We start from the raw sequence: 12,509 nt of genomic DNA on the forward strand, positions 1-12,509 counted from the left end.
CCACTGTGTATTAGTGAGCTTTTTATCCCTGTGACCAAAATACCTGGCAAGAATAACTTAGAGGAAGAAAAGTTTATTTTGGCTCATGGTTTCAGAGTTCAGTCCATGGTCGGCCAACTCCATTGCCCTGGGCCTAAGGTGAGACAGCACATCATGATGTAAGGTGATGACAGCCAGGAGGCAGAGAGAACAGTCACAGCGTAGGTGCCCGGGACAAACATAAACCCCAAATACACATTCCCCTGTGACCTTCTTCTTCCAGTCATGTCCCACCTGCCAACACATACCACCCAATACAGTAGTCCTTCCAATTATTGTGTGTGTGTGTGTATTTTCTGATGCTGTAGGACACAAAAGACTAGTCTTTTTTTCTTTCGAATTACTGATCCATCAGCTAGATCATCCCACTGATTATAGTTCTCATAATCTAAGCATTTCACCTACTGCTATACTCTCTACTGAGTTTTGGGGACACCTCATATTCAAATAATAACCATGCTTCTACCACACACTCCCCTTAAGGGAAGTTCCTCAAGCTACTTTATTTTCAAAATGTATCATGAAATCTTTATTTTAATTAGTGCACAGCTATTCACATTGAAGTTAGCAAGAAAAAAGTCACTTTATGATAATAAATATTCATATGAGAGAAAGTCTGCAAAGTGATTTATTCTCAGTTATTGCTGAAAGTTCTTCAAACAAACCAGTGCAGTAAAAGTGTCTAAGAGAAGCACCAATTTTTCAGGTTTCTTTACTACTGCTTTAGTAAGCATCATCTTGATAATGTTCATGTTTTTAAACTGCTCCTTCAGATGACAGTAACTCTTCGATGTTTACTTTTATTTCCAAGTTTGTGATGTTATAAGTGGCTACATTAGGGTTGTGAACTGTCTCACTGTCTTTTCACTCTCTCTTTTCAACTCTTCAATGTGGGCATCTAGGCGTTCCAGAATATGATGAGACCTCAGTTCCTCCTCTTCCAAAAACCTGGTAGCTATGGAACCCAGGGGAGACACAGGTATGGAACACTAGGAGAGGACAAATTGTGATATGTATGAGTAAGTAGCAACTTACATTCCTAAAATGCATGATTCATGATATTTTCTAACTAACAATATTAAAAAGTGATTTCCCCTGAAAAGATATTTGTTTTCATTCTAATGACAAAAGCACTAAAAGTAAAAATTGGTATGTTTTACAAAAATTAACACAGATCCCTCCCTTCTAACTCAAGTTGTATCAGTGTTAAATATGGAATAAATAGAATAAATTACTGGCCACTGGTCTGAAGAATAAATCAATTTCGACTTATATTCCTTCTGTTCCCCAGAAGAGAATATAGTTAATGTCTACTATTTCAAACTCACTTTAAAATTCTGAATGCTATTTTCATTTTAAAGTAACAAAAATCTGCCAGTTGAAATCAATATTTTACCCCACCCCTAAAATTCTACTCCACAGTCTTTTATATGAAGCTCATGATTCTAGCAATATTTCAGAGTTCAGATTTTAGAAAGGTAATACAGGAAATATGCCATATGCAGTCCACCCTCATTTGCAGTAGTTATGTTCTATGAAATCACCCTGAACACTGGATTAGTGAACACAGAACCACTGCCCCTGGGGAAAACACATACACCCCTCACAGAGATCACAATCCTAAACTCTAGAAACAACTCAGCCTGGTAGATTCTATATAGTCTCTACTTATGAAAGAGAAACAAGGCTTGGAGGTATTAAATGACTCTTCCAAGTTGCCCCCCATATACACTGGTGGAACTGGGACTCAAACCTGTGCAGCTAGCCCAGAGCTGTGCTTCCAGGACTATGCTGTGCTGTCCCACCCCCCACTGCCACCCACTGGCCATCTCTGCCAGAGCACTGAGGCAGGAAGGCCGAGTGCTGCCTTGTGCGACCTCAGCTGGGAACATGAAGTCAATGACTCCAACTTCTCACCACTGTGCATGTCCACAGATGACTGTGGAAGTGCCACAACAGAGTGTAGAGAGAAGGCAAACACACCATCTTTGATGGGTACCTGCCACAGTCTGAGGTTATGTCCCACAACTAAATACACTGATATTTCTGAAACGAAATGCATGGATACTCACACTAATATAGAATAAACAGTCTATGCAGATCCCATTTAAGTCAGGGAAGTCTTTGGTATCAAGTTTTGCTGCCAAACTTAGGACTTTTTGGATTTCATGATTACATATAAGGGAAATGTGGACTTATTTTAACACTAAAAGAAAACCTTTCTCCAGATTTATTGCAACCCTGCAAAGTCAAAAAACTCAACTTTACATGTATACAATCATAAGGTAGTAGGGAAAGAAGAACCCAAGGCACAGGCTTCTGTGCAGAAACAAAAAGACTGTGCAGTCTGCATAGCAGGGGAGGGAATAAGGGGACAGATCAAAGGCAGCCTCTGCCACCAGGGCCCTTGCACAGTGCCCAAACCACCCTCTGCACACTTGAGATGCACAACCTTCCTCCACCGCTGCCACCCACCCCTTTCCTACAGCTCCTCTTCCTTCTTCATTGCCTGTGCTGCAGGACTGTGGGGATGCTCACAGACGCTTCTAGAAACAACCATTCCAGTACAGAACTGGCCCTCTCTGAAAAAGACAGGAAGGGAGTTTCTAATTTGGGTTAAAAATGAATGAATACCTATAATTAATATTTCAGAACTAGGATATATTCTGAAAAGTAATCTTGGCTGAATGTCTTCACAAGCAAAACTCTAAGAAATACATGAACATAGAAAAGGGTAGTTATGATAGAGAATCCATAAGAAAAACAATCACCCTCTTCACCTTTAAAATAAAAAATGAAATCAAACTAAATAAACTAATGAGCTAGTAAGATCAGAAAGTTTCCATACCGAAGATACAAATTCTTCTTGGTCATTCAGACTGTCAGATGTAGTGTCAGAAAAATTGGCATTATTCGCATCTAGCACTGAACAGTTAGTCTGACACAGAAAGTAAGAAGGCAAAGAAACTGCAGAGCTGCAGGGGCTGACTTGAGGACTCAAAGGGGTGAGGACCCTGGGCATGGGGTCCACACCATCTGATGCTTTTCCTCTCACAGGGTTGAAACCTGTTTTGTAGTGCTCAGTCTTTATTCCATCAGGTCTGTGCTGGCCAAGGGCTGGCCTGGAGAGCAGATTAGAAAACAAAACAAATGAAAAACTGTTCCAACTCTTCTTTTTCCAACAGAAATGCTGTAGGAAGTTCACTTAGACATAAACAAAGAAGCCAATCAGTAAGGCTCTATAGTTTACCAAAGGAGCAGCCTACTCAGATAAGGTGCCCTTTTACTCATTCAGAGCCCAAATACCCAACCCCTACTCCAGGCCACGGCCCTCACCTACTTTTTATACAAGGGCCAGGAAGACAAACAAGCTGTAGAGTATCCTAGAGTGGTTCCTGCTAGGATCGGGGAAGTAGAATGGGGTGAGGGTGTCAACAAAGGCTTTTGTTAGGGAAACACATAAGCCATATTGTACGAGCTGAAGCCAGGCAGCTTGTCCTTGAATGCTTATTCCTTATGGTAACAGCCTAAAATTAATTGATCAAAAACAGAAAGGAAGTTTTTATAAAATGCCAAGTTCTGCTTCTTACAGGACAGGTGGAGTGAGGAGGCTGGAGGTAGCATGAAAAGGCTCAAGGGAGTAAACCTGAAGACTTTTCAGAGAGCAGAAAACTAAAGCTCTCATAAAAGTGCCATTCAACTTCCCCTCCATTTTTTAACCTGACTGTGGCTTTGCTTGTGTATGCTGTACTTCAGAATTAAACACAGAGCCCTTTGATTTAATTTCTCTAAGTCATAAATTCTCAAAGAAATGAGAATTATATTTCCATGATACACATTTAAAATAATCTTTTAAGGAACTTTACTTAAACTCTGTATTCCTGAACTCAGTCGTTCTGCAGAGTGTCGGCTTAAAGATATTGTCTTTTTTTTGGCATATCTGAGTAGCGATCTCCAGTTGAGATTTGGTATCCATCAAATCTTTCTGTAGTTGTTGATTTTCAGACACTAATTTATTTAATGCCTCAATATAATTCTCCTGAAGGTCTGTTAGTGAAATCTCTTTTGCCTAATAAAAAAGAATACTAAAGTCACTTAATTTGTACAAGAATACTTGTGACCTATGTCACTGCTGGCTGAAAAATAAAATTTTTTATTGTTGTAACTAGTTAAGTTGTGGCTTTCTTCAGAAAAAGTAAAGGTTTGTCTTTAGTTAAGACTAACGAGAAAAAGCATTCTGTTTCTTAGAGTAAATGGGAGTGGAAAGAAAGAGCACAATGGGATTCCTCATGTGACAGGAATATCAGAGGAGCTGGGGAAAGGATGGAAGCAGGATGCAGGAAAGCTGAGAGAGCCAAAAACAGTGATGAAAAAAGTAAATAACAGCAGCCATCTTGTTCTGCAAGAAGGAAAAGTCTGCACAGCCCCATTACACCTAGGGAAGAAAATCTACAGACCTAGTTCAAGGAAAGAAATTTAAACATAAGGTACTATGAAAGAATTCTACAAGGACAAATTTTGAGCAAATATTCTCACATCCTAAATATCTTTACTTAACTAGCATCTAGGTTTGTACTCTTGGACAGGACAAGGCAGGATGTGAGAATGATGGGATCATAGTAGCACTTGATCATAAGTTTTCTCTCTCTTCACTTCTATATGTTTCTTGGTAATACAGAACCATTTTTTTTCTAAGAACAACATTTTAATTAGCATTTTGCAAAATTATAGTGATCTTTGGAGAAAATCATTACTAATAATGATTATACCTTGTTCTTTATTTTTTAAATAGTTTTTGAGTTGTAGATGGACACAATACCTTTATTTATTTGTTTTTATTTTTATGTGGTGCTGGGGATCGAACCCAGTGCCTCATACATGCTAGGTAAGTGCTCTACCACTGAGCCATAACCCCGGCCCTACACCTTGGTCTTTTCTATAAAAGATTTTCTGAAATTACCTAACAGAAACATAAACTTTAAAATATATCTGTAACTACCTCTGTTCCAGTGACAATGAGCTACGAGATCTTTCAACAAGTTTTTCATGCAAGATAAAATCTTAGAGAAGAATATTTGCAGGACAGAGAAGCTAAACTGCAAACTACTGCCAGTTTTTAAAAACATGGAAATATTTTACTAGCTGCTATTTTTTAAGGATGATTAGAACTGAGAATGGAGGTGCATGCCTGTAATCCCAGCCACTTGGGAGACTGAGGCAGGATCAAAAGTTTAAAGCCAGTCTCAGCAACTTAGCAAGATGCTCTCAAAACTTTAAAAATATAAAAATAAAAAGGACTAAGGATATAACTCATATAGCTCAGTGGTAAATGTGCCCCTGGGTTCAAAAAGATAATAATGATAATGAGATAATTTATTAGATGTTTTTAGCCCAAACATTCATTTATAAAATTAATTCTGCCTTCTTACAAGTTGAAATACAAAAGGGGACTTTGTAACAATTATTTCTAAGGGCATTTATAACATGTTTATACTGTATAACTTCAAAACTAGATAAAGCTTAAACTGCTGACAGGATTTTAACACCCAGAGTTTGATGTCAGATATCATTAAGCATACTTTAAAAAAAAAAAAAAAAAAAGATAAAACTTGTCTTTTCCTGGCACCTTTCATAAATTTCTCAGTTATTACTTTATTAAAAACAAATATAGATAAATGAATGTGAAAGATAATATAAAAACAGAATAGCAAGCACACACCTAACTACAAAGAAAAAACAAGTATGACCAGTTAAGTGGAGGCGTCAGGAAAAATTCAGCTGAACAGAATCTCTGGTCATAGTCTGACTCGAGTTCTCATTGGTGTTCCCAACTCTTAAATTTGAAAGTAAGGTGTAAGTATAACCTTATCCTTTGTAAGGTATACTTATACCTTATGACTGTATAAGATAAGGTACTCTCAATCAAATACTGCCAACGTCTGAGTCTTTTGAGGATTCTGTAGTGTAAACCAGATTCATTCCTGGATTTCTTTATGACTAGCTTAGTATTGACTTTATCAGGGCATCCAACATCATAAACTACCCATCCACTCAGCCAGCCACCTGACAAAACGTTTAGCTATTGTCTCTTCTATTTCTCCCATCCTTGTGTGTGTGTCCTTTAAAAAAAACAAAAGCAAAAAACCCCACAAACTTTTCATTATAGTATTAGAGATTTGAGAAGGAAACAAGATTTAAATGAATGTTTTCATTTGCCATTTTAAATGACAGCATAATATTTTATAGTATAGACAGCCACAAACTAACCATTTAAATAAATACTTCTGGTAGATTTTGAAATTCTGGATATTGCACACAACACTGACATGACCATTTTGCACATGTGCTCCTATAGGATGGGTTCTTTGGGGATACATTGATAACACACTGAAAAGCAATTCAGCAATGACTATGAAAATCAAAAATGCACATGACCCAGAAGTTTAGAGACTATGTATACTTATAAGCTTGACGGCGATTGCTAAATTGTCCTTCTGAACGGCCATATCAATTCTCTTTTTCATTAATAGTGCACAAGAAAGCCTATTTCCCTATATATTTGCTAACGGTGACTATAGTTTTTAAAAATCACCATAAAGCCAATTACCAAAGGAATATATTTTTTTTTATTCTTATTAGGTAGGTTGAAAAGTTCTCCTTTTTCACTTGATATTTATATTGTTTCCATGAATTATCTGTTTATATCAACTTTCCAATTTTTCTATTTGATTATCTTTTTCTTATTACCCTTGTAGGAAATTCTTATATATTAATGTTTTATCTTAACCTTTCATCTATTTACAGATTTTTTTCTATTACTCTTTTTATGGAATCTTTTTGTCATCTAAAAATTTTATTTTATTTTTTTGGTGGCACTAGGGATTGAACCCAGGGCCTCACACATAATGAAGCAGGCCTTTTACCACTGAGCTGTTCCTAACCCCAAAATTTTACATTTTTATGTTTTAAAATCCTTTGTGACTTCCTGATGCTTAGAGAATTTTACCATATGAAAGACTATAAAAAATAATCCCCCATTTTTCTAGTTGAAATAAAGTATTCTTCTAGCTTTTTTCACTTTTTTCCATCTTAGCCTCCTGATTGTGAAATTAGCAATACTTGGGAGCAAATGCGGAGCACTGTGGAAGCCTGATACTCTGTAGAAATTCTTTTTTTCTGTATTTCCACAATCTGTGGGTATCTGACCTACATCAAAGAAAAGATGGATCAGAACAGAGGTATCATTTGAAAAGTACAGGAATTTGTAACAATATAGTTAAAAGAGCATCACACTGTTTATAACTCACTGTTGCTAATGGTGTGCTCTGGGGTTTCACAGAAGATTTTATGCATTTTTTATTCTCCCTACCAAATTCTTCTGATGTCTTAAAGACTCCTATTATAGTCATCCCTGTATTCTTCACAGCACCTACTAAAATATTTTAAGTATAAAAGATTCTAAAACATTTGATTAAATGAATTATGTCTTATAGAAAGTAATTAAAACTAAATTGCTTGAAAGATGATATACCTTGTAATGAAAAGATATTGTGAACATAATAAATAATAAATAATAAAATCATCATTTAGCATTTATTGTATATTTACTCAATGCCAAGTATTATGCCAAGTCCTTTATATACTTGCTCCCTACTAAGAACACAGGCTGTACATGTTTATCATCATATACATGTTATAAAATATACCTTCCTACTGCTGGAGTGGAAAGTCACATTTTGTTCACTTCCATCACTGTTTTCATCTCATTTTAAAAAATTTCTGAAGGAGCATCCACTAGTTTAATCTTAACTTATTCTTTATACCATCAGCATTTACAAAGTGATTTTTAAAGGCTTTAAAAAAAAAGAAAAACTTCTATTTTTTACCTCATGTAAACCCAATTCCAACTTCATCACCATTTCAGAAAGTTGACGATTTTCTAACTTTAATGATTCCACCTGATTCAAAATCTCCTGACAAAGGAAAAAAAAATATGTGTGTGTATGTGTATATATTTATATAAATACACATATATAATCAAATGCATTATACAAAATTTTGCACATGCCATTTTTACCACGCTAAGTTGCATTCTTTGATCATATACACATATCCATACAATATGAACAAGCACACATGCTTTTCAAAAGGATGTGTTGAAGGCATTTACTGGGTGAATTAACATATATGTGATTATCATTCCATGAAGATGAACAAGGTATGAAGCAGCAAAGCTTCAGTTCACAGGCCAACCTCTAAGCACTTTCCTGCATTAGTCTTCTCCAACTTGACTTCCACCTCCAACATCACATCCAATTGCACTTCTTTAACAACATACTAACTGGTTTTCAATCCTAACTCTCCTAGTTTTTCTGCTTGACTATTCCTCTTGAAAAGATCCGTGCCTTCTTTGGCTTCCTTCTTCCTTACCAAAAACTATCTGGTAGCTTCCTCAATGCTACAATTTTTTTTAAGCTCCATTCCAATATCATTTTTACTTTAAGTAATAAGTATCCTAAGATTGGTACAAGTCACTGCCCTATATATTCTATGCTTTTTCATTATAATCTCTAAGATTCTCAGAAGTTTTCAAACATCAGCTTCATGTAAGGAAGGACTACCATAGCTAACCCAGATTTTAACCTTGAACTCCAGGCTTTCTGTGGCATTGATTATTAGACATTTTCACAAAAAATCCAGCCTTTCTCTCAAATTCAACAAGCCAAATCAATTGCCTCCACCAACTTCCCTACTAAGTATACTGCTCACACAAATTCATTATCCTTATCCAAATTTCATTATAGAGCACCACTTTCCAGTTGTTTAAGTTTAAATCCTGAATGGCATCTTTCCTTAAATCTATCTATTTCATCTACTTTATCCAATCAAATACAAAGCCCAGGCAATTTTACCAACTCCAGAACGCATCCATTTCCCTCTACATCCTGTATCCACTGCTCAGACCATTTTATTTTTGTATATTGCTGCTATTCCAGCACGGGAGTGCTCTCTTTGCTTCCTTGTTCCTTTTCCACTTGAGACCATAGGACCTTGTACTCCTGCCTACAGCATTCTCTACTGACCTAAAGATCACACTAGAAAGCCTTCACAGAGCTCACTGGAACTTTCAGGGCCTGTCCCTGATTTCTAGCCTCATCCCATCCACTCAACCCACTTGTATTCCAGTTTCAAGCACAGCTAGCATATTATATTCTCTTAGAGACCTCTTTGTGCTCACTTCCCTTGTCTGACACACTCCTCCTCCCCTCTCACCCAGCTCATCCCTATTCAGTCCTCAGGTCTTAACTTAGGCACCATACCCTCTGGGAAGCCTCATTGAGTGATCTAGATCCACGATCCCTAGGTATTCCTAACACTTTGCATACACCACTAACAAAAGTCTGCACCCACTGTCACCTCCCCAAAATTCTTACTAGGCTGCTTGCTAACTAGCATACCCTGAGACCAAAGTAGGTATCTAATAAAAATTTACTAAATACCATGGAAATTACATCTTTAATAAATTCAACCTTCAAAAACGAACATCACATAGAATTTTTGTTCAGGCTCAACCTTGTGCTCCACTGCTTTTTCTTCTGCCTTCTGCATCTCTGCTTTGAGTTGCTTCTCCATGTCTGAGGAAGAACACTTGGCAGAGGCAATAGTGATATCTCGCTGATGCAGCTCCCGAGTTAACTGAGAGATTTCTACCTTCATTCCTTCTAGTGCAGAGCTATAACTCTGGTCAGCCTGTAAAATCTGTTCTTTCAACTATAAAACAGGAGAAAGTAAAACACCAAAAGTTAAGAGAAATCATTTAGAAAAATATATTAATGGTTAATAAACAAAGGTATCATTACCTTATCTCAGGACAACATCTTTCCTGGATTAACTCTGCAGAAAATTAGCAATTTACCAATTTCCATATCTACACTGAAGGTCAGGAGGTTATACTCATCATCATTTATTATTCCTCAAAAAGAGAAAGCTTTCATTGAGACACGTTTAAAATAACATTTAGAGTTCAGAATGAGCAGGCTTTGATTATCTTGACAATAATTAAATACCGAAAGAAAGAAGGCACTTGCCCTGAGCACATTCTACTCCTAAATATTAAGTGGTTCTTTGGACTACATTTTTTCTCCCACTGAAAATAACCCCTATAGATTTATATTCAGAATATATAAAGAATTCAAAAAACTTAACACTAACTCCAATCAATAAACAGGTTAAAAAAACAAACAAACAAAAAAACCCTAAAATACATTTCTCAAAAGAAGAAACACAAAAGACCAACAAATATATGAAAATAAAATGTTCAGCATCTCTAGCAATCAGGGAAATGCGAATCAAAACTACATTAAGATTTTGGGCTGGGGATATAGCTCAGTTGGTAGAGTGCTTGCCTCACATGCACAAGGCCCTGGGTTCAATCCCCAGCACCAAACAAACAAAAAAAACTACACCAAGTTTCATCTCGCTCTAGTCAGAATAGCAATTACCAAGAATACAAATAATAAATGTGGTGAGGATGTGGGGGAAAAGGTACACTCATACACTTTTGGTGGGACTAAAAATTAATACTACCACTCTAGAAACCAATATAGAAAATCCCCCCCCCAAAATAGAACTGAAACCATCATCTGACCTAACTATCCCACTCCTCAGTTTTTAATCAAAAAAACAAAAATAAAACACTAAAACTGGCATACTACTAGTGATACAGTCGATGTTTATAGCAGCACACTTTACATAGCCAAATTATGGAACCACCCCCCCAAATGCCTGTCAATATAGGAATGGATCAAGAAAATGTGGTCTATATTACACAATGGAGTTTTACTCAGCCATAAAGAAGAATGAAATTATGGCATTTGCCAGTAAATAGATGGAATAGAGAACATCATGCTAAGTGAAATAAGCCAGCTTCAGAAAATCAAAGGTCATGTGTTCTTTCATATGCAGAATCCAGAGCAAAATAAGGGGATAAAGGGAGAATCCAATATCATAAAAATATCAGTGGAGCAGAGGAGGAGCCTGGGAGGGAGGGAAGGAAAAACAGGAGAGGGAATGAATTTAATGAAATAAAGCTATGTGCATATATAAATCTACCACAGAAAATTCTACCTTTATGTATATGTAGAAAATAAATCAAAAATAAAAAACCTAGTGAAAGGAAGTTCAGTAGAGTAGAAAAGTGGAATAGGAGGAGGGAGGAGGAAAGGGAATGTGGAGAGCAGGGACTGAAATAGAGTAAATCAAATTCCATGCATGTAAGATTTTGTCAAAATGAACCAAACTAGTATGCTCTTAAAAAAAATAAAAATAAAAAAATGATCCACAAGATCCATTTCATAACCCTTCACAATTCTGAAAAAATAAATAAAGACCTTTCTAACCTCCCAACCCATACCTCAGTCTAAAAATATGTCCAGTTTTGTGATCCCAGGCATATAGGTTTTTACCTTCTTAATCTCTGCCCTGTACTCATTGTTATGTCCTTCCATCTTCTTTAGTTCTTCATATTTCTCCATTAGCTCTTGGCTCAGCTGTTTACATGTTGCACTCACAGATTCCAAACTATATTACACAGACACAGTCACATATTTAAAACAAAATAAAAGTCCTGAAACCCACAAGTTAAATTATCTAATTTACTTTTTTTTTTTTTTTTTTAATCACCCAGTGCAGAGGATGGAACCCAGGGCCTCACACATGCTAGGCAAGCACTTACCACTAAGCTACACTTCAGTCTTCCAATTATCCTTCTTGATGACCAGAAAATATCCAGCTACTATGTTAAAACATTAGTCTACAGCCCAAATTAAATCTTATTCCAATGTCTTTAGGACCGTCCAAATGTTTGGCAATACTTTTGATTTCCGTATTTACCTATACTTCTCTCTGCTTAAAATTAAACTAGCTACAAAAAAATCATAAAGTTAACAAAAATTTAATTTTTTTATCTCTAATATACCAGAGAGCACCAACACAGAGCTGTTACCATAGAGTCACTTTTCACAACACATAATTACATACAATCCTATGCACAGCCACAAGGATAACTTTTCGAGAGTTCCTGACTCATTACCCTTACTCAAGAATCAATACTTCATCAGATATAAAAACCTAAGAAGAGAGGTATAGTGTCTCTCTTACCTCACGCTCATTTCTATTAATATGATCTTTTTGCTCCTAAGCTGATAAACCTCATGGTTTATCATTTGCTATGCTGGCTTCTTGTCTCTTAAGAGTGTATCACCTCCTGGACTACAAAGTACCTCCTTCCCCTCCCACCTGGCAATGGACGGCCAACACCCTTTCAAGAATCAAATCAGCATTTCCCAGATTAATGGGACCCTAACCCTCACTCCCCTAATGACCTTAAATACAATTTATTTTCAATTCTTATAGTTTGAATGTAAAACTCTTCTTGGATTTTCCGCCTCAAATTTGCTTGTTTGAATTCC

General features: G+C 36.4%; 1 protein-coding gene across 10 annotated transcripts in view; it reads right to left on the minus strand.

The window, feature by feature from the left end:
* Positions 1–649: 649 nt before the first annotated feature.
* Positions 650–12,509, minus strand: part of Cep63 (centrosomal protein 63) — a 52,469-nt gene continuing 40,609 nt past the window's right edge. For 5 of the 10 annotated variants that reach the window (XM_027933817.2, XM_071615642.1, XM_071615640.1 and 2 more), the window contains 6 exons: positions 11,505–11,619; positions 9,613–9,810; positions 7,926–8,012; positions 3,906–4,108; positions 2,888–3,161; positions 650–1,028 (listed from right to left, as the gene is read on the minus strand). In XM_027933817.2, coding sequence (XP_027789618.2) covers positions 870–1,028; positions 2,888–3,161; positions 3,906–4,108; positions 7,926–8,012; positions 9,613–9,810; positions 11,505–11,619 — 1,036 coding nt within the window. In that variant the 3' untranslated portion in view covers positions 650–869. The other 5 variants (XM_027933810.2, XM_027933816.2, XM_027933811.2 and 2 more) reach the window with 3 other exon arrangements.

Source organism: Marmota flaviventris, chromosome 8, assembly GCF_047511675.1.
Source record: "Marmota flaviventris isolate mMarFla1 chromosome 8, mMarFla1.hap1, whole genome shotgun sequence".
NCBI lineage: Eukaryota > Metazoa > Chordata > Mammalia > Rodentia > Sciuridae > Marmota > Marmota flaviventris.